General features: G+C 35.7%; 3 protein-coding genes across 9 annotated transcripts; 2 read left to right on the top strand and 1 right to left on the bottom strand.

The window, feature by feature from the left end:
* The first annotated feature begins 2,433 nt into the window (after window positions 1-2,433).
* On the top strand, window positions 2,434-8,231 carry LOC135167180 (rho GTPase-activating protein 1). Of its 2 annotated transcripts, XM_064130105.1 has the most exons (9): window positions 2,434-2,764; window positions 2,919-3,026; window positions 3,131-3,274; window positions 3,348-3,528; window positions 4,264-4,482; window positions 4,722-5,209; window positions 5,578-5,684; window positions 5,762-5,830; window positions 8,021-8,231. In XM_064130105.1, exons 1-9 carry the CDS (start codon window positions 2,716-2,718, stop codon window positions 8,072-8,074), a joined length of 1,419 nt encoding a protein of 472 aa, XP_063986175.1. In that variant the 5' UTR covers window positions 2,434-2,715; the 3' UTR covers window positions 8,075-8,231. The 2 variants fall into 2 exon arrangements, with proteins under 2 accessions (XP_063986175.1, XP_063986174.1); XM_064130104.1 differs by lacking the exon at window positions 8,021-8,231 and having other exon boundaries at window positions 2,440-2,764; window positions 5,762-7,153.
* A 771-nt stretch (window positions 8,232-9,002) lies between these two features.
* Window positions 9,003-12,129, bottom strand: LOC135167185 (ras-related protein Rab-21). Its single transcript, XM_064130116.1, has 4 exons — window positions 11,476-12,129; window positions 11,227-11,394; window positions 9,816-9,934; window positions 9,003-9,728 (listed from the first exon to the last, which is right to left on the bottom strand). Exons 1-4 carry the CDS (start codon window positions 11,608-11,610, stop codon window positions 9,488-9,490), a joined length of 663 nt encoding a protein of 220 aa, XP_063986186.1. The 5' UTR covers window positions 11,611-12,129; the 3' UTR covers window positions 9,003-9,487.
* Window positions 12,130-12,379: 250 nt separating this feature from the next.
* On the top strand, window positions 12,380-19,924 carry LOC135167181 (uncharacterized protein). 6 transcript variants are annotated; one of them, XM_064130108.1, is made up of 7 exons: window positions 12,380-12,535; window positions 14,810-15,028; window positions 15,103-15,217; window positions 16,255-16,408; window positions 16,485-16,650; window positions 16,869-17,028; window positions 17,582-19,924. In XM_064130108.1, the coding sequence occupies exons 3-7, from the start codon at window positions 15,144-15,146 to the stop codon at window positions 18,165-18,167; spliced, it is 1,140 nt and encodes a 379-aa protein (XP_063986178.1). In that variant the 5' UTR covers window positions 12,380-12,535; window positions 14,810-15,028; window positions 15,103-15,143; the 3' UTR covers window positions 18,168-19,924. The 6 variants fall into 6 exon arrangements, with proteins under 6 accessions (XP_063986178.1, XP_063986180.1, XP_063986179.1 ...); XM_064130107.1 differs by lacking the exon at window positions 12,380-12,535 and adding an exon at window positions 12,547-12,779; XM_064130110.1 differs by lacking the exon at window positions 14,810-15,028.
* Window positions 19,925-22,087: the final 2,163 nt, after the last annotated feature.

Raw genomic sequence — 22,087 nt, 5'->3', positions numbered from 1 at the left:
CTAAGAATAGCTGCGCAGGTCACGTGCCCGACTTCTGCGCACCTCACGTAGTGTCAGAACCCTGACACTTGAATTTTCCACCTCAGACTGTCATTCTCAATGTCACAATCGACAATTGGCATTGGTTGGTGAGAAAAATTTGCAATGATTTTGTCAAATTTTATTTTTATCATTTTGACGAAGTTTTCGAAGGCACATTGTCTACTTTATTTGAATGACAGGGATTTCGCCGCGATCTTTACGACACTTCCTGCGGAAGTGGACCAATCAGCATCGTCGCAGTGTCAGGGTCGCGGCTGTCATTGGCGGAATGACGACGAGAGGAAATTAGGGAGACAAAATTTTTATCCTGCGGAGGATTAATTTTTTATCAACGAAAAATGAACTTATTTTTACGAATAAAAGGGTTTAAGGTATACGATAATTCATGGCTGTGTTGTATCACAAATTGAAGGGTATGTGTCGAGTGACTGCGCGCGCAGCTGTCACCACTAGCGGGAGATACGACTGCAATAATCGATGGAATTCCAACTCCTTGAATTATGTAAAAGCACCGGAGTTAGTTTTAAACCAAAAGGTCGGAAATAACGTGTTATTGGAGGTGGATTTGCCGTCCAGAGGGAAGAGGTGAAATGTCAAATCCGGTGAATTCCCTTTATTTTATTCCTGGGAATGAGAAGCAAGGTCAAATGACGTTAGGGCGGCTTAAGCAGGTCAACGGGACACTGTTTGTTGCGTAACTCTGGCCAAGAGCCAGGTACAATTCTCGTCTCACTCGTGCAAATCTTTGAGACATCCCAAAGTTCAATGGAGCACGCGCTCACTAGTCCTGTAATTCTTCATTCTCCACTAATACACAGACAGATCATTTGGCTCTATTCAACATCCATCCCCTCCTCCCCCAATACAAAAACTAATTTTATTAATAGTATTTTGAAACTTATGCACGAGTAAGCGCGTGGGACCTTGCACAGAATAGATTATTGCTAAATGTATCCGCGTGGTAGTATTTACCAGTAAAAAAAAATTACATGACGTGAAAATAATATTTATTTATTTCGATTGTTAATTTTGAATACCAGGAAAAGAACTCTAAATAATCTGGCTTGACACATTCATAAAGACTGGGTGTTATAGCTCGTTAAATAAATAAAATCAATCGACAGAATAAAAATTATTGAGGACGGATGACGTCTTGGAGACGATTGAACGTTCCCAAAAGTGTACGGTTGCTGTATCGATAAGACTTATAAACCGATACTGACACCGAGAGTTATAATCGAAATGCAATCCGACTCCTTTTCTACCGGGGAAATTCCAGGAAATGGATTCGAAGAATAAATTTTTTTCTGTTGGGATCTTGACGCTCTGAAAATTCATATAATGGATTTTTAATTATTTATTTAAAATTAAATGAGACAGTAACGAAATATTAAAAGCCCAGTACAAACGGCTCCAAACCTTGTGGAAACGATGCCATTGGTTAATTTTACCAAAAGAAATTATCTGCCTGCTATCTACAGACGATTTTTTTTTTTGCTTTCAGCTGCCAGAATGAGCTGTGGCGCCTTCAACGTCCGGATTTATTACTAACATGGGCGCGAGCCTCTTCTGTAGCCTATCATCGTTGGCCAGAATAGTCGACAAGTACTTCGAGATGCCGTACGTGGTGCTGAGTAGTCCTTTGACACATAAGGTATGATACAGGGTGGCAGAGAGGATTGACTGAAGTAGAGGCTCAGTTCTGGGGGTTCGAGTGACGCCAGCAGCATCGTAGTACCTCCCCCAGAAGAGACGACGCCACACGCAATGCTGGGGTGTCTGCCATTTTTTTTAACTTTTTGACAGAACAATCGAATGATTTCTCGATTCACTGTTTCAAAGAAACTCGGGAAGTGAAGATCTTGTGTCGTAGGATAGGGATTAAGAATTATTTGCAATAAAAAAAAATTGTAGGACCGGACCCGGTAGTTGGGTTTGGAATGACGTCTTCCCAACTTCCTCAATTTTAAATGAAGCATCCTCATATCCTTCTTTCTGCTCATCCTCATGTTACCTAATTTCAATAGAAAAAAAACGTTTCAGTGACGCAGAGGACTACATCCCGATTTTTAACGAGTCCTGCTGGACTCCAGCTGTCAGAGGGACTCGTAGACTCATAGCACTCCAGCTGCTGGACTGCTACTGAAGAATTGTTGAGTCCGCTGACGGGCAGACACCCCAGCATTGTGTGTGGTGCCCTACCTCTTCTGGGGTGAGGTACTACAATGTCGCTGTGTCACTCAAACCCCCAGAACGGAGTCTCTACTTCAATCAATCCTCTTTGGCAGTACCGGGTCAAACATGCACATGAGTTTGTCCTTCTATATAATTATATTTATTGTCACTACTTACAGCTAGCCAGTGTTACCGACGGTCGACTTATAACACAAACTCGCACCACTAGCGCCACTCAGTCAGTTGTCAACCCAAACGACACCCGTAAAAAATTTTGACGCAGCTCACTTGAGTCTGTATTTGTGTCTTACAGTGATATATTGTCGAAAGAGTTTTCTATCGTCCGCCAACTCTCCACCGCAACAGAAATAATGTTGTTACGTTGGCGATAGGAGGGCCTGTGGACATGCAAACAGGGCGGTGGTTTGTTATTCGGCAATTGCAACAATTGCACTGATTAAATTTAACCATTAAAATCATCCACGCAGTAAGAAAAATATGGAAGCTGATTATCAACCGTCACCAAGTCCAGCGAGAGCTTTGACAGGTAATGTGTGTAAACCATAAACACAAACACACGTACAATAAAACGACTATTTATTATGACACATACAACCTGCTCCCACCTATTTATCATTTCAAATTCATCCTTTCTCGGCTTAATAATTTATTCATTATCAATTATCCTTATTATTGTTAAGGTATATCGAATGACGTTGAAGATCCATATCCAAGTCTCTCTGATTATCACGACTACGAGCCAAATTTAGAGTTTGACGACACTGAACTACAAGCACCTGCGAATAATGGTAAGGAATAATATTGGTGACATCATTGCCACATCGTAAATCAGTGTCTCGCCGACAAAAGAAAAGTGATAAATCGATAGGTGGGTTGATTTTTTTTTGTTAAGCAACACAACTGCTGGAAGAGAAGTTGGAGTTGAGTATAGCTGGGACAGGGACAGTTGTTGACTACTTGGAGAGTCCAGTGAGCGATGGTACGATAGAAGAAAACTTTGAGGAAGCATTGGTGGACGCCCCCGTGATAGAGAACGGTGAGTTTGATATTTAAATGTCAAGGCCCCTGACCATTGACACGATTTTTATGGTCTCCCTGATTTTTTCCAGCGGAAGATTTGGCCGCTCTGGATGAAGAGCTGGCTGACGAGGAGGACTATCACGATATTGCAAGGCTTGGCATTGTGGAAGTCGTGGGCGATGATAGTGCTGGACGGAAGGTGATTGTCGTGTCAGCATGCAAACTCCCTGCTGTGGGAAAGGAGGTCTTCAATCACGCCAAGCTACTTCGGTTGGTTGATACAGAGATTTTGAGGGTTGGGGGCGCATGGGGAGGACTAATAAATAGATTAGTGTATCGTGTCTCTTTTCATCATATCATTCACGATAATAATTCATAATTAGATTTGGGGCAACAGGTCAATTGCTGGAAGGGCATTAGTGTCTCAACAATTTCACAGTTAATTGACTATTTTTTTAGTAGAACAATAGCAATTATCAGGATAACTTTTGCTGGTGAAATTTCAACCAACAGAATTACACAATTTGACGAATCGACTCGGTACTCAACCGATAATTTTTTGATTATTTGTCTGTTACCTACATGTATGAAACAAATAACTGTTGTATCGAGTAAAGCACTGAGTGAACCGGGCAGATGGAATTTGATTGTGTACTTCAGAAAATCTTGATAAAAAATTCACAGATTTGAGATTTTTATATCATACGTGATAAAGAAGTGAAAGTAAACGTTTTCATTGGTATCGTCGCACCGAAAAAATCGGTTTGAAGTCAGTTTTCTGCTTTTTTACGATGACAAAGAATATACATGGAATACTGATACCATTAGAAAGCAACTGTCAAATATTCTGAAAGATTGGAGATTCAATATGACAAATACAAACGGTCATGATTGTAGGGAGACATTAGGCTCGTCTCATCTTTTTCTACAATTTTTTGACTGCTGTCTTGTTCAACTCCTGATAAATGACGAATTTTTAAATAATACTGATATCTAATGTTGCAGATATCTCACACACACATTGGATACGTTTGTCGAGCAGGACTACAGTTTAGTTTATTTTCATCATGGTCTGACATCGAAGAATAAACCACCATTGTCATGGCTGTGGCAGGCGTACAAGGCATTTGATAGAAAATATAAGAAAAATCTGAAAGCACTGTATTTAGTTCATCCCACTAACTTCATTAGGATTGTGTGGCAGATTTTTAAGCCAGCTATTAGGTAATTATTCTTCATATTCCTGTACTCACTTGTGAGATGATGGAAATAGATGAAAACCTCTGCCTGCTGATGATTTTATAAATATCCTCGTGGTGAAGAGGTTTCCGGAAATTCTTCAAGAGCCTTCACGTATGCGATTGAATTAGAATTAACAGTTTGATGAATCTATCTGAATTCGTTCGTGTGGAAGCTGATCACAAAATAAATTAATTACATTAAATTTTTTGATTTTTTTCTAGTGCTAAATTTGGAAGAAAAATGATGTACGTGAATTACCTCGATGAATTGGCTACCCATATAAATTTGGATCAACTTATCATTCCACAACAAGTGCTGGAGCACGATGAGCAATTAATGCTGAAGACAAGAAAAAATCTATCAACGAGTCCACCATCGAGTTCCGTCGCAACGCCAATTGCTACAACTCAATTTGGTGCCAGTTTGCAGTTTATCAAAGAGAACAATGGGGGCGATCCTATTCCACCAATTGTGAGACAATGTGTGGAGTTTCTTGATACACCTGATGCATTAGAGACTGAGGGCATTTTTCGAAGATCAGCGAATGTTGCTGTTGTCAAGGAATTGCAGAATCAGTGCAATCATGGATTGCCTGTTAATTTTCGAGGGGATCCACATATTGCTGCTGTACTTTTAAAGACTTTTTTGAGGGAGCTCGACGAACCGCTAATGACTTATGAGCTGTATGATGAAATCACACAGTTCCAATGTAACTATCACTCGTAATCATTACAGTAATTTATTGGCATCAATTGTGAGGTGGAATGGCGAAATGAAATCAACGAGATTTGAATTTTCTATTGATTGCTATTTTATCTCCAACTAGTGTTCTATTCAAATATTTTATCACTATTTTTTATAGAATTCACATACAGTAGTGTAGAATAACGAATAGGTAGTCCTAAAGATGGAATTTATCGTTTGCATCACAATAACTTCAAATGGAAACGTCTAAACGTATTTTTGTAACTAAAAGTTTGAATTCCAGAACTTTCTACATTTTCAATTCATTCGTAATTCGTTTTTATTTGAGGTTTTGTTTATTTTTTAACTAATCATTGTTTTTTAATTATTTAGCATTATCGAAGGATGAACGACCACGAAAAGTGAAGATCCTCGTCCTCGAAAAATTACCAGAAGATAATTACCAACTGCTCAAGTACATAGTGCAGTTCTTATCCAGGGTAAGATTCTCCAATTATCAGTATAATATCCTTCAGATACACCGACTAACACATCATGATTGGTATTCATTCAACAGGTAATGGACAGATCTGATTTAAACAAAATGACATCGAGCAATCTAGCCGTTGTATTTGGCCCAAATTTGGTAAGAGCTCCATCATCAGTAGGAACATCCCTATCAGCAATAGGACCAATAAATCAATTCATTGATTTCCTATTCGCCTATCAAGACAAGATATTCATCATATAAACAAAAAATATCCCCCATCCCTGAATTGAGTTTATCATTTCGTGGCCTAACTGCGAAGATCATTTAAACTGTTAAAAACTCCTGGAGTCAGTATTTGATGGCTACAACTCCCCTGAGAAAATTTAATACGAGAAAAAAAAAATATGTTGACGTTGTTGTCGGAAGTTGTGATGATAATTTTGAAGCATAGTTCCCTTCATTTTTATAACTAAATAATACTCTCCAATGATGTCCTAATACTAATACAGGAACCTAGTCACAACAGAAAGCACAATTGGAACAATGTGAAAAATGATAAAACAAAGGAGATGATTATTATCTTTTTTTTTTTAAAAAAAAGGTGTCAAAATATTTATACTGAATTTTTCTGATTGTATACCAAAGATGAAGAAAACGTCATACCTTTAATTGTAGGAAAACAGAAGAAAATAGCTTACTTTGAAGACACAAAAAGTGGAACAATGAAAAAAAAAACACATGAAAGAAGAGAAAGAATGAAAAATTTAATAATTGATACTTTTATTAACGAGATGCCTTAGAGAATCGCACTAATTCTAGTAATCGAGTGAGTAAATGATTTTTTTTTGTAATAAAAACCATTCTTCAAGTCCACTAACGACTCAAAAAAAAAGAAAATAACGAAACTGAAAAATAATGGGAAAAACTGTTTATTCAAACATTCCGTGACTTTTTCACCGTACGAGAGGTCTCAAACTCGTTGCAACTAATACCGGCCATTAAAAATAAAATATAATGTGTATAGAATGGGTTTTTAAATTACCGGTCATATCTTCTTAATTGATAAAAATATTTGTAAATATAATTGATTTAAATGTATAGAGAAATGATAAAATCTAGAATTTAGGTAAAAGAATAAAAAATTCAATTGGTAAATTTTTTCATGAAAGCCAGCGATGGGATTGAACATTCAGACTGGTTACTATGTGTTCAAAACTATTACACATGCAAAACCAATTACACTATTCTAATTATTTGTGTTAACATATCTGTTCTTAAAGCAAAGAATCACATATTCTCGAACGTTCTTTTTATTAATTTATGTCTCTAATCGAAGGTTTAATGCAATAATAAAACGAAAAAAAAAAAATATGTATATTTATAACTAGTTGGATATGTGTAACATAATCCATTATCAGTGAGTGGGAGTGTCATCGATGCCACCAATCATTGAAATAAAATTTAGACTTCACAATTCAATTACGACTTATTTATTGCACATTGTAATTATAATAGGACTCTGTCTCATACACAGAATTAAACGATGCATCACTGATAATTTTTCTAACATTGTTTGATTGTTATTCCAGAGATCCTCAATGTTCCTTGTATATTACTCATATTAGCTGAAACGATACATCATCCATTAATTAGTTAATGCAGTGATCAGTTATCTCCGTCAATAGCCGGTTCCAGGTCATTTAACTCATCAAAGCATTCATCAATATATATATATTTTTTTTGGCAGTCTGCATGGGAGTTGTTCTCAAATCTACATTACAAAAACAAGTTACATGATTTTTTCGATAATTTCAATCAACGCATATATTAATATTTGATAACCTTTGGTGACCCTTTTGCAAAATCATTCGTGACGTAATGAACCAAATAGGACACCACTTTCTCTGTTATTTTGGCTTTCGTTACGTCTTCAAATTAGGCCGTCCTGTAATATAAAGAGTGCATTTTTATAAACAAATGACCTGTTATATACACTTTACGCTTAGACGACAGATTTTTTTAGAAGTACATCGAACTAGTCCCAATAAATAAGAATTCATAACTTGGAAATTACCAAGCATACAATATCCCAAGGTAAACAAAAATATATTTTACCCAAAGGAATTTTATGAAGCAATTCAAAAGGATTTTCCGTTAAAATGTTTTATAATTGAGATTCAAGAGCTCAGAACAAGTAAATTGAATTTTACTCGAGATGAGAAATTACCTTTTTGGTATCAACAAATTATATCGGACTTTAAGACAAGTGAGACAGTAAATAAATTAAAAACGATCGTTATTTCACACTGAAAATAACAATGATTATAACGATAATTTATTTTGCAGGATTTCTTGGACAATTTTGAGACACGAATTTCTTCGACTTCTCAAAAAAACTAATTTCTCTTTGTGTGGAGGACCTTTTCATTTAATGATACATTATGATGATGTATTATCTTGCATTGTCTTAGGTTAAAAAAATTGAAACAATCACTTTTGGATTGAACTAATTTTTTTTTAGTTTTTGAAATAAATTAAAAATGGACTGACTTTACTCTATTTTTTGCTGAAAATTATTGCGTGTCCACAACGTCGACAATTAGGGGGTAATTTGTTTGTTTGTTTATTTATTGCTTGATTAAAATTTTCATGAAAACTGTTGATGGGTGAGAAGTAAGGAAACTTTGAAGATGAATGGCCCCGGCTCGAGCGATAGACGACAAATTGCAGGAAATAATAAATTACCATCTCAATAACATATTTCGTAGCTTGAATCTGTAATTGAATATCTCTTTGGTCAATTATCAGATTCAGTTCGATATCATTTCCAAACAAGTTTACAAAATATAAAAATAGAATAATTCAAATTACATAGAGAGGTGGTCAATCAAGTTGAGTCAGTTCCAGTTTTCCGTCGTTCCCTGACCAACATTTTTCATACTAAGAAAAATAACGAAACTCAAGACATTTTTGTAGACCTAAAGAAAATCTACGAAACTGGTCTTAACCGAAATGGCAGTAATTAAGGCTCTCAAATTTTGAGATATTCTTTGAGAATTAAACAAAAATCGACTGAAACCGAGGTGATTGACCACTTTGCTACGCAATGCTCTTTTATTCAGCAGCGATAGACCGTTAAACTCAAACCCAAATTATTGGATTTAGTTTTTCTCAGATTCTGCATCTTCGAATTAAACTTGTCAAAGTGCACATAACAAAGTAGCTACTTCTGCAAACCCTGATAGGTTTGCCCTCGCTTAATTTACTGAGACAGTGGCAAAAGTAACTATTTACGAATGTCCATAATAAAATCAGATTACACAATGTGTAATTGGGATAATACATAACAATTTAATAAATTCAATACATATTTCATGCAAAAGTACGGTGAAGATTACAATTTCTTTTCACTAGGTTTCAATGCAAAATATAAAAACAGCCAAAAACTGAAGGGACTCCATTGTATGAAACGGTCATCGTGACAGAAAAATGTTGTGTCAATTCTGATGTGCAAACCTTGAAGATTTATCGGTTTCACGAATACATTTTCGCAGTTGCTTTTCTTACAACTGAAAAGAACGTGTTCCCCTCCAAAAAAAATTTCATCTCCCTCAAACTCGAAGACAACCAAAGTCCGATGTTGAAGTCAAAATAATTAATCTCATTGCAATTCCTTTGCTCAAATCATAAGAAACGAAAGAATATTTAAGATAAACTTCACAGAGTCCCGCAGTAAATAGAAAAGTGACTAAATATATACATCGTTTATCTCCTGTTCAATATAAATTCAATTCCAAAACAGAGACTGATAATTCATGAGGGATGTGAACCACCGCAGCAGGATGACTTTGTTGTTTGTGTCTGTTCAACATCATCCTCAACAACAACAACATTTCTCCGCGTGCTACTAGTCCTGTTGAGATTGGACTTCATTTGCTCAGTCTCGTCTGCATGAGCTATCATTCTTCTCGTCAGGTCTAGGAACATTTCCTCGATATTTCGGTTCTGCTTGGCTGACGTGTGAAAGTGAACAGCGCCCACTTGTTTCGCATACCTGGGACAATTAATGACATGATAACTTATGTGACGCATGTGCTTGTGGTTACTTATTGGATTTTATGGCTTCGCTGAGGATACTCACCTCTCGGCTTCCTCAAATGAGACACTTCGGTCTTTCTCAAGATCGACTTTGTTCCCTGCTATGACTAAACATATATCACTGCCCAGCATTTTCTTCAGCTCTTTTACCCAATTTTTGACCTGCAAAGGAAGATTTTTACTCTAAATTCTAAATGAAGTGTGCGATTAATGATGAATATGAAGACTTCATTGGGGGACTTTTATTATTGTCGTATAATTTTTTTGAGATTATTTTTAAACTTTTTAAACCACTGCATCTTCGCAACAAATGATTCCGAGGATATTTCCAGATATCATATGTCAAAGAAATTCAATCATGGCTCAAAAGTTTTGTTTTGTTAATGACATTGAGTTAAAATACGATTACAATAACTGTATTAATTCATTTGGTTTTTATGACGAAGGTTAAAAAGTCTTAAATTGAAATAAAAATAAATTATCATGAAAGTGGGCGTTTTAATGACTTCTTGGAACGTGATGAATCAAATTCATTTAGGCCAGTATAATTTATTTTCAAATTCAGCAAAATTCCGTATTTCCGAATTTGAATTCTGAAAATTCAAATTTGGATAATATCTTCCGACATTATGCTGCAAATGGATTCGAACATGAGATTAATTCTTTGTTTTGGTAACATTAAGTGGAAGTTAAAAGATGATTATGAATCCTATATTGGGTGATTTGATTTTCATAATTGTGATTTTCATAATTGATTTTCAAAATGTCTAATGTTACGTTAAAGTCCGTGAAAGGGAATGTTCTGACGATATCTTCAGAAATGTTCCACATTTGTTCAAGAATATTTACGTTAATTTTCGGTGTTAACATTTTATCGAAGAGTCAAGGGCAAGAGAGAGAAAACTCTATAAAAGACAGTCGTTTATCCAAGACAGAAATAATAAGTATAATTACGATAATATTTAACTCAGTCAAAAATCTGTCACATCATCTAAACAATGTCACAGTTGTTATAAACTGTAGTGACTCATGAAATTGTTTAGAACGTGGGGTATTTTTCTCCCAAGAGACAAAACAATTGTATCTCTTTGTCATTATCCTACCTCACTCGAGATTGATCAATGAATTCGACATGACAACAGTGAGAAAAATCGAGTGTTCTCATTGGCCACCCCCTAATCATCTTAATTAAAAACCCTACTATCATTCAATATACATTAAAATATGGGCAATCCAAGACTCTTTCCCTTGCAATTCAATAACTTTTTTACTCGTGGGCGAGGAAATCCCTGATAAGCTCTGTTTACATATCAACTTCAATCCGATAAAAACGACACTGAACCAACGACACTATCCCAGAACACGATTTTTACCAGAGTCATATAAAATTTTATCAGGACATTCCCAATTTATCGTCAAACTAATTGTCAGGATGGGAAAAAAAATATTCTCACCATTTGAAAACTATTCTCATCCGTAATATCGTACACTAAAATCGCTCCATTCGACATTCTGTAGTAAATTGGTCCTAAAGCATGGAATTTCTCCTGCCCGGCTGTGTCCCATATCGCCAAATTCACCCTCTTCCCACCGACACTCAACTTCTTCGTGAGAAACGATGCCTGAAACCAGAAAAAAAACCTCATAAACGTAACAGAATAAATAAAAATAAAAATCAATACCAATAACAACAAAGACCTGACCTGCACCGTCGTCAAATGCTCGTCATTGAACTTGTCCTCAACATACCTCAGTACAGCCGAGGTTTTTCCCACACATCCCTCGCCCAAAAGAACAACCTTAAAATTATACCCATTGTTCGTAACTGAGCTTGCCATGATAAGCCCCAACAAACCGATCAAAAAATAATAAAAACAACGAAAACAAAAAAAAAACAATAAACCGGTTTTCTTTACATAAACCAATCACGATTCACCGATTATTTACGTGTCTTCCTTGCAACCCGTTATCATCAAATGACGTGATAAAGTATTAACATGATATCGTCAACCCGTTAATTCGGTTATCTCTATTTTCTACCGGGGGAACAAAAAACAACGTCAAACAATCAGCTGTTTTCAGGTGGCTATTGTCAATGAACTTTCGGGCTAGACACGGAAAAGCCCCGTGAAAGAGCCCCCGTTCCAAAAGTAAAATCTCCAGTGTTGACAGGTACAGCCGCTTGATGGCGTTCACTATGCATTCAAAACTCCAAAAGCATGCACCCGAGAAAGCCAAATAATCACCGAATCCTCGTAAAATCCGGCTTCTTTGCCCCAATGACGATACACTAATCGTGATTTTCAATGACCATTGGCCCAAGAATTTTTGGATCAATGACTCATGTGGAGTGAGCATGACTAACGTCAGATGAACGGCTGACAGTCCATTGTCAAAACGCAGTCCTCTTTATTTACACATTTTTTGCCCCAACCCTGGTGGTTGCATACCGAACTGTCACTTCATTGCGGCGTCGCAGTGAAGCCGGAAGTTGCGTAGTGGACATCCGGGGGGCGCCGAAAATCTCAATAATAAACGAATCGACAAGAAACAAATGTTTAAAAAACCTCCAACAACATCCAAAATCACCTAACGAAGTTAAATTATGAAAAAAATCCACCATTAATCACGAAATAATAATAATGCCCGCCGTTTGACAACTGCAAGTTGTTGTGTTGATCCTTGTATACACTCTCAGGGCATCTGCGCGCCGAGTCTGCGCAGAAAGACACTCCAAAACTGACCGTCACCTGTATTGAAAAGGTAAGCGAATACATCGTTTGTGATATTACGTACATTAAGTGTCAGTAATTGTGTGTAAAAGGTCCTAAAAAATCATCGATTGCATTGACAATTAATCGATCATCAAAATTTCAAATTGTCATTGATGATTGGTGCGGTAAATAACTGACAAGTGGCAATTAATGTCAGCGTCGTGTCCGGTGTTGATGAAAAACTCAGGGTGTCTATCTGCCAGGCTGTGCTGGAGTATCATCGTTGACGTTCGGTAATATCGTTATTCACCATTGCCAATCATCATTTCATTCATCTACACGCATCATCCGACCATTCGCGGAACGATTGTAATTATTTTGCGAAAAATAAGTTGTGTGATTTGGATACGTTTTAACTGCTCAAATCCGCGCCGCCGCAACCGTCCAACGTCTATATACATGTGCATATTTAGCATCGGCTTTCCATCGACGAGAGACATAGAACAATTACCTCCGTGTCATACTCATTGATTTTATAAAAATATTTATCGAGTTTAAATGGCCATTATCATTGATAATAATCGTCATCACTGACAATAATGGATGATATGTTTGCCATTTGGTAGGGGCTGTTGTGGATAACTAGTTTGTTTGCGTGCCGTATCATCTGTCATGGCGTGCTCGTGGCGGTTAGTGTTCCTGCCAGTGAATAAAATCATTCCTACCAGTTATTCATCAGTAAAATCCTCAAATTATCTCTTAAAAAATTGAGCATAAATTTAATCAACGTATCACCCATTGTCACAAATAATCGTTCAATGTGCTCCAGAAAATGTTGTCCCCCTTTTGGAATTCTCAACCGAGAATGACATATGATTTATAGGACAGCTACGGTTACTGAAGGGGGACTGAGGTAAAACGAGGGAAGCCGCAATGGCGGCGGCCTGTGCTGTGCCACGCGCCATGTCAGACGTTTCTTTGCGCACGTCGGACTACTCATTCCTCTCCTCGAGTCCTTTCGCGCCTCCATTCGTTCTACTACTCCACTTTTGCAACTACAAGACTCCCTTCGTACCAAAACAGCGTTATGTACCCTCATTCCCGCGTACGTCTCCTCCGGTGTTGCCCTTTTTTTGCTCGAATTCTGGGAGGAAAAAAAATTTTTTTACGCTTGCTTTCTTTGAATTCCTCGGCTGAGCTTGCTGTCATTGTCAGAAATGTCAACCTCCCACCCGAATAATCTCCTCTCTCGCCCTCACATTTTTTTTTTTTGTGCAGTCGACGAAAACAGACGTACATGTGATGACCGGCCTTCACTTCTGTTCTCTGTTTATGAAAGAAAATGAGAAAAAAAAATGGATGGCAGAAGAATAAAATGCTCTGGCATATCTGCTGCATGTTTACGACTTGGCGACTCAACTTCGGTATTTTTTTCGTTTTTTTTTTATATCAGTATACGGGCTTCCCCTCCAGTAGTCCCCGCACTCATATATTCGCATATATATGCGCATATGTTTATATGTTATGTACCCCGTTTCCATCTCTCTCCCCTCCCGAAAGCTATTTTTGGCGCATCAGAACTGTGTACGCATTATATGCGATATACATTTATTCGCGAGGTGAAGGGGCTCGGCAGAGGGGGTGGGGGGAGGGACTGAGAAGCAGGATAGAGGGAGAAAGAAGTTGAACGTGAAGCGCGAAAAACAACATTCTACAGCTTTTAAAATACGTACGATCATAAGAAGCGAGTTTCGAGCGATCGTTGGTGGAATATTCAGCCGATGAAAACAGGATGAAAAGATATTGAAATTAGTTTATGACATGTATGCATTTAAACCGACGACCTTCCTCACTATTTACTTGATTGAATGACTAATGAAATGTCAGGCGACAGTGTATGCTGGGTCTGAGATTTCGGTATCTAGTATGTGAAGAAAAAAAAACACATGATAAGAAATTATCGCGATTCATCGCTGTCAATTTCTTCTTATCAATGGAGAGGCCCCTGCTCGCTGCATCCCTCGGTAGAAAAAAGAAATGTACATTTTCGAAAGCAAAGGATTGGATAAATCGTGTTACGTTAATACTCGACCACTTCCGTGTAGAGAGTTTTCATATTATTTATTTCTTATTTTATTTTCTTTTTCTTTCTCGACGACTGTCGAGAGGCAAAGGTGGAGTAAAAGTGAAAATGAAAGTTTCATTTAGTGGGTAACTGTGTCAGGGGCGAAAGAGCTAGACTACTTGCCCTCTTGGCTTCCTTTTTATTAATTTCGTTGTCATCGAGACATCGACTCACCTCCACTTTCTCTATTATCCGCAGACCCACTGATTGTTGCGAGAAAAAGAGAGCGAGAGAGAATTATGGGTTTGGTATTAGCGAAATAAATGAGAAGAGAGAAAATGAAAATTGAAACGAAGGTTGATTATGTTGACTCAACGATAGCATCGCCTGCCAAAGAGTATAAATGAGACCAACTGCAGATGGCTAACTGTGTCAAGGGCAAGGCAGGGCCACTCGTAAATAATTCCATATCCAAATGTACTCAACGTAATTTTCATGTAATTTCTATGTTACATTAGGTGTGACTGATGATTTTTTATTTATGATTTTAGGGGGCACGTAGACGTAGAAAAGAGAAGAAAGAGCGAGGAAGATGTTCAGTTTTCATAAACCGAAGGTTTATCGGTCGACGACAGGTTGTTGTATCTGCAAAGCCAAATCCAGCAGGTAAATATATGAATTCATAAATATTTTATCTATTCACTTGAATTTTGTGGTATCAGTGTCGAACAACCGAGAACAATCACATATTATTTTCGTTTTATCCACTATTTGGTCCAATTTGTTGTATACTCGATGGTTATCATGGGAGATCTCTTAATAGACTATATTTTTGGCGATTAATTAAATTCAAATTAAGTAAAGATTTGAAACGGGTGCTTTGCACTGGTGACGTCGTCAGCAACATCGTCCAAAAGACATTAGCGCTCTATAAAAAAAATCTCTTCTCCTGATAGGATCAGAGCATTTTTAAAGGCATTAGATAATAGTTAACGGGTAATTGAAAAACATTCGCATACTAATTGACTTTTTTCATAAATTTTTCAAGTTCCCTTTCACTCGCGTTATGTAATACAAAACAAAACAAAATGTAACGAAAAGAAGTAGAAAATTCACACGTATTTATTATTGAAATAATTTTCAGAGAAATTTTTTTAACTAAATCAGAATCTCTAGAACCATGAAAATTAAAATAGTATTATGATTTAACTACAATTACAATCAATAAACCGGTAAACTAGGATTAAAAAAAATTTTTTTGATTGATTGAATCAAAAGTTCTGTCAAATGAAATCAGTTTTTGAGTTTATCATAGTTTACCAATTCACTGCAGTCGTAAAATTGCAATAAACTATTCTAGTGTAGTTCGTCCAAATTCTAATTTTGTGTGCAGACTGTTATCAATATTTACAGAGTGTACATATCGTTGTGTTGACAAAGTAGTTCCTTTTCGTGTGAATGTCCACAACTTATTAATTAAATCATACCACGATAAGAGGGTGATCAGTTACTAGATGATAGATACGACGATATAGCGATATAATAAAGATATGACTGATACGACCTGCAATCTACGCATTATATTTTGTTAGCTATGCACTTATACTCCAAGTTGTTTCGTTCACTTGTTTGGTCATTAATTATGCATAAATTATTCATGGAAATAGTTTAGCATCTGACATTGCTTATTTTCCTTGTTTTAGCTCTCGGTTCACCGATAGCAAGCGATATGAAGAGGATTTTTTTCCCTGTTTTCTACTCGAAGAGAGGCGCACTGGGGAAATCTGTAACGCATGTGTGTTGCTGGTGAAAAGATGGAAAAAACTACCAGCAGGGAGCAATCGAAATTGGAGTCACGTAAGCAAGCGTTTCGTAACTTCTTATCAACTCAATTTTCTTTTATCTCGAATCAACGGCATTGCGTTTGCTACAGGTTGTCGATGCACGAGCAGGACCGGGAATAAAATCCCTGACAAAATTCAAGTCAAAGAATAAGAAGAAGTTGAAGGAGAATATGGAGAAGCTCTCAAGGAAGAAGACAGCGACTAAACAAGATGAGGATCGTGAGCAGAGCCCCGCAATGAGCGATGATTTAAATGGTTTGTTCTCGTCGATTCTGTATTAAATGTTCTTTATCAGTCGATAAATCCAATTTCTTATTGTCATCTCATTCAAGATAGCTTATCTAATTCTATGCAGCTGTTGACTTCACATGTAATTGGTTGAGACATTAATCGAGTCATGAGCCTGATTGAAAATAGTTAAGAACCATGGAGATAAAGTAGAACACAAATTAATGGGAATTTTCTATTTGCAGATGAGGAAATGACGGGGACAGGTAGCAAAGGATCGAGTCGAGCTGGAAGTCCCGAGGGCAGTGATGACACTATGATAACAGACAAAAGACTTAATGACACGGATTGTAAAGCAGAGAAAGACGACTACCATGGATTCATTGATATGACGTACTTCAAGAGGTATTTTCTTCATTCATTTTTCAAATTACCTATTGAATTTCTTCACATTTCATATCTCGTTGGACATAAATATTTTTCATTACTGTTTTTTTATCCAAAAACTGTCAGTGAATATTTTTTAAAGTAAATTTTATTGTTGACATTTATCCCTATAATGCATTTTATTGTTGAAAAATATGGGAAATTGTCAAGTCATAGAAGGAAGCACCGTCAGGGCACAATATTTTTAATGGGAACATTTTGAGGACAATTTTTCGATTCTCCAGTTGTTGACTCAAGTAAAATGGAATTTTTGTCAACTCCATTTTTGATATCTTTATTTACAAAGAGATATTGGGAATTGTCCTCGATGCTGAACGTTCGACTTTGTTCCACTTTTGTCAATCATTCTTTCATATTTAAAAAAGAGAATAAAGGAACCGCCGTTATCTTATATTTAGTTTTCTAATTTGAAATTTAAAAAAAAAATCGCAAAAATTGAGAACTAAATGTGAAAAGTCGATTATCAAAATCATCAATTATCCAGTGACTAATATCATCAACTATTCCACAGGGAGAGAATCTGCTGTGGAGAAATTTTCAGAGGTCTTTGCGGGGAGATAATCGTCGATCCATCGCTAATAAAACGCTGTGCTGGTTGCCTGGCTCGTGAAAGGCGTCAGCGTGAAGCAAGTGTTCCAGCAAACACAAGTCCATTCCACAGTTCAGCATCAGCAAGCCCAGCTCACAGTGCAGCTTCATCCAGTCCAGCACACAGTGTTGATTCATCGTCAGAGGCATCAAAAACAACTGGAAAAACGTTCAGTGATTCCTCATCAGACTCTGGCTACGATGAGTCTTCCAATCCGGGTATTGGTGAGAGTAAAATCATTAAAAACAGTAGTAACAACATCGTCACGAGTATCAAAGTCCATCAGATTAAGGCGATACAATTGAAAGCAGCAGCACTGTCAGAAACTGTCAGATTAACGAGCGATGTACCAATTAAATTATTACCCATAAAACAGGTAGATAAATTTACGTGTAAACCACTGTCAACGCTCGTAACATCATCAGGTGCTCCACTTCCAATAGCTGTACCTAATAATCCACTCGTAGATTTTGCTATTCATGCTACGAGACAATCTGTCACAAATTAATGACAGAACATCTGATGATAGGTGTCACCATAGTTTATACACATTTTTTTCTTTTTTCTCTTTCTTTCGTGGTAGTCTTGGTGTACTGGAGACTTCGGCTTCATTAATTAGATAAATAAAAATTTGTGAAAACTTCCAATGCAAGTTTTATACTTGAAGTCTATTCTTAATAACACGACGATATTTTCTTTCTGTATTTAATGCATTATTGAATTAGGGATACTTGCAATCTGAAGAATCATATTCGAGAGATCGTGAAAATTTATTGTTGTATTTTTTCTATTTATTACCCAGAGAAAACGGCCTGTGGTGGGTGAATAAAAAATTAATTATTGAAATTGTGCATACTGCAGGGGAGTTATGAAAAAATTGAAAAAGGGCAAAAAAATTGAGGATTGATACACCAAAATGCTGTGATGAACGTTTAAATATGTGATATGTTTCGTCTTAGAAATTGTTAATCTAAGAAGGCAGCTTTTTCGGTATGTACTAAAATTGTGATGGCTTTTGAATCGTCTAATTGATTAAATAATCCTGTCCACAGTGTTGATTCTATCTGGGAAAAAATCGTATGTGTAAAAGTTCTTATATGCCAACAATGTTACTCTAACGTTAGTGGCCAAATTAAAGTAAACAGTCATGTTTTAAGCTGAGAAGTGCTTTTTTTTTTCGTTCGTGGAAAGAAAAATAGGGAACTCCATGACGTTAGGCATAAGAAATTCGTCCTGAAATGTGTTTTAGGCACCAGTCGGAAAAATAATCACAGATCCTTCATGATCATTAATGAAAATGGGGAAAATGTGAGAGACAAGTCAATTATACGACTGAGGAATTGGGCATATGGACTGAGTACTAGACTGTCTGAGAGAAAGAAAAAAACGTTATTGAGAGAGATAGATAGACAAGACGCAAAACTAGATAAGTTATTAGCATAAGATATTTTCTTCTTCGATATCAAAAGTTGAAAACAGCACAAGGAAGTTACCTCTTGAACCCTCCGATCGTTTCTAGCCTACTAAAAAAACACTGGTCACAAATCACGGACGAGACACAAAGATTAGTTTTTAATTGTAAATGTGCAATATTATATTCTTTGCGTCTCTACAAACTGATTTGGCATTATTTTTTTTATTGTATAATAGATGAAGAAAGTTGAAGTTGACTCGTCAGCTTCATATATTCAAAGTTTTACAAAAAATTTCAAAAAAAAAACAAAAAAAGGAAACAAGCTCATTGACAATCGTTGAAAGCTATCAATCAAACATCGAACCAAATAATTTGTCCATGGAAGACGTTTGTTCATTTGTTGCCTCCTCTGTGGACAGATTAGATTAGCATTTTTTCATTGTTTTTCAATAACAAGTGAATTATTAAAGAGTGAATGTAAGTTGTGATCTCGTTTACAGTCAATGTAAGATCGTAACTATTACTGTGTGCTATATTAATCATCGAGATTGATTTTTTTTGCATTTTGTTTTTAATTCAGGAAGATGCAAATGAGACTGCTCTTTATTTATTTTTATTTCTCATCGCAAATAATTTCACTTCTCTTCAATTTTAAGTCGGGTACATATTTTGTTTCCCGTCACACGAGAGTATAATTTTTTTTCGTATTTCTCAGATAAGAAATTGATATTTTTTAATTCACAGAACGGACAGTTGTGCCGATCTCCCTACTATCTCCGAGCTGTAATATTCATAATATATTTTTTATACAAATAAGAGGAAAGGAGAGGAATAATATGGATTATCGTGAATTCGTATTTGATTACCTGAGTATGCCCACACTGCCAGTTAATTAAGATAAAAAGGAAAAGAAATGAGGGACGAAGTAACGATTGTTAATTACTCTACACTTCATTGACTTCGCAGGTCATTAACTTCATTTTTTATCGCTATCATTATGCAAAAAAATCAAGAAAATGCAATACATAGTTACTATGTAGTCAATTATCATTAAGTCGATTTCTTTTTCATATTGAAATTAACATAATTATCCTCGCAATTATATTCTGTGGTTAATTATAGTTATCGTTACTATCGTGACTGCGCAAAAAATCTGACAGTTTCTGATACTCGTGAAAAAGCAATGAAATCATAATGAACGGAGTTTATCCAATAATTATCGAATTATGAATTTGGCTACAAAACTTTTCTCACTCGGGGTTATGAGACGATTAGATCGATATTGTAAATACGTGAATTTATGAAGAATATCTACATCTCATGACGTTTTTCGACGAAACAATTGGTAGCAATATCTTCAGTATAACTTTAAACATTATAGACTATAAAAACAAATCTTTTATAACGTGAAAGACAAACATTCAAACTTTCTCCCACTAATTAATACATGATAAATAAGATTGTGAGACTGATCGATATATTGAATGGAAAAGAAAGAAAACATAACAATTTATTTACATAAAAAAATGATATTGTAGTATAGATCAGGAGTATTGCAATATTATCGCATTTACTGTATATGTTCACATGTTCGGTATGGTGAGGGCATAGTTCGCCGATTATTGTGGATGTATATGGACTATTTCATACCAAGTGAGGTAACGGGTGAGATTTACTATTTGAGGATTGATTTTGGGCAGTTTCATTGGAGATATAATTTTGTAGTTTATTCGTCTTTTGTATATTTTCTCAGGTGTTTACATTATTTTCCCTGATTAAGACTTCATTATAAAAAATAATCAATTTTCTAACCAACTTTTCGGAATTCAAGAAAAATAGAGAATAAAATGAATCTAGAAGGAAAACCCATTCTGTATGTCCATTGAATTTATTTATTTATTTACTTGATTTATAAGAATTAATAGAACAACGATGATAAAAATAATAAGAATATTTTTCGAAACTTCCTTATATATCATGGAATATTTAGATACTTATAACAACGCAAAATCGATTGCAGAGCACCTGAGATATTGAAGAAACAGCAAAAATAGGACAAATCATATCTCCAAAGTGAACTGTCAAAAAAATCTGAAAAAAATGATAGATAGTTTTTCCATGCCCTCACTCACAATAAAAATTGCCATTCATTCCAAACAGAGTGGGAGCTAATAATTAACTGGCTTGGTATGAAAAACCTCATATGATTTTATCTATTAATGAAGGAGAGAAACTGTAATGAACCTGATCACGACTGCCATAATTGTCATCTTGTTACCTCGATTTATGCATTATACACTTGTACAGGTATATAATAAGTTTTTGAGGCAATTTATAATCAGATACTTTCTCCCTCTACCACAAAGTAGGATTCTCCAAAAAAAAGCGCAAAGAAACAAAGAAAGACAAGATAATTAACCGTTGAAACAATATTTTTCTTCTAACTTGTAATAAAAATCCATCAGTCACACAACACAAAATAGTTCATAAGGTGTGTCATTATAATAATTACTCAGAGTGGTAAAATGTAGCAATCTTCGTGATGAGAAATGAAATTAGATTTCAGTGAATAATGAAATATCGAGTCCTCCATTAACGATTACGAGTATGAAATGAGATTTGGCGAATAAATTCAACCCACTGCCGACTGCTACAAGTTACTTTTTACACTCTGCTGTCATTTGTAAAAAAAGTCGTTTCTTGAGTCAACAACTCTGTACAACATATTAAAATAGATCTTAACACATTTTTTTCTACTTTATTACTAATAACTTACACAATTGGGAGATACATTTTAACGAAATTATTATTTTTCTAGATTTTGAAAGATATTAGATGAACGACGAGCATAATAAAGTGAAATGAACGGTTTTTTAAATTGCGAACTGCAGAATACAATTTAATAATAAAATTTGTACAATTTATCAGCAGTAATTGTAAATACTGTACTAAGTATTATGTATTATTCCAATTTGTTAAGTAAAAATTATAAAAAAAATTAATGAACTATTTTT

This window comes from Diachasmimorpha longicaudata, chromosome 11, assembly GCF_034640455.1.
Source record: "Diachasmimorpha longicaudata isolate KC_UGA_2023 chromosome 11, iyDiaLong2, whole genome shotgun sequence".
Lineage (NCBI taxonomy): Eukaryota > Metazoa > Arthropoda > Insecta > Hymenoptera > Braconidae > Diachasmimorpha > Diachasmimorpha longicaudata.
This window is presented reverse-complemented; position numbering and strand designations above follow the sequence as displayed.

Excerpts from the sequence above, each read along its gene's own strand:
- LOC135167180 (XM_064130104.1), top strand. The coding sequence starts at position 2,716 with ATGGAAGCTGATTATCAACCGTCACCAAGTCCAGCGAGAGCTTTGACA. Across the intron at positions 3,275-3,347 it reads CGCCCCCGTGATAGAGAACG|CGGAAGATTTGGCCGCTCTG; the intron begins GTGAGTTTGATA and ends GATTTTTTCCAG. Across the intron at positions 3,529-4,263 it reads AATCACGCCAAGCTACTTCG|ATATCTCACACACACATTGG; the intron begins GTTGGTTGATAC and ends CTAATGTTGCAG.
- LOC135167185 (XM_064130116.1), bottom strand. The coding sequence starts at position 11,610 with ATGGCAAGCTCAGTTACGAACAATGGGTATAATTTTAAGGTTGTTCTT. Across the intron at positions 9,935-11,226 it reads ATGAGAATAGTTTTCAAATG|GTCAAAAATTGGGTAAAAGA; the intron begins GTGAGAATATTT and ends CTTCCTTTGCAG. Across the intron at positions 9,729-9,815 it reads TCATTTGAGGAAGCCGAGAG|GTATGCGAAACAAGTGGGCG; the intron begins GTGAGTATCCTC and ends TAATTGTCCCAG.
- LOC135167181 (XM_064130110.1), top strand. The coding sequence starts at position 15,144 with ATGTTCAGTTTTCATAAACCGAAGGTTTATCGGTCGACGACAGGTTGT. Across the intron at positions 15,218-16,254 it reads TGCAAAGCCAAATCCAGCAG|CTCTCGGTTCACCGATAGCA; the intron begins GTAAATATATGA and ends TCCTTGTTTTAG. Across the intron at positions 17,029-17,581 it reads GATATGACGTACTTCAAGAG|GGAGAGAATCTGCTGTGGAG; the intron begins GTATTTTCTTCA and ends ACTATTCCACAG.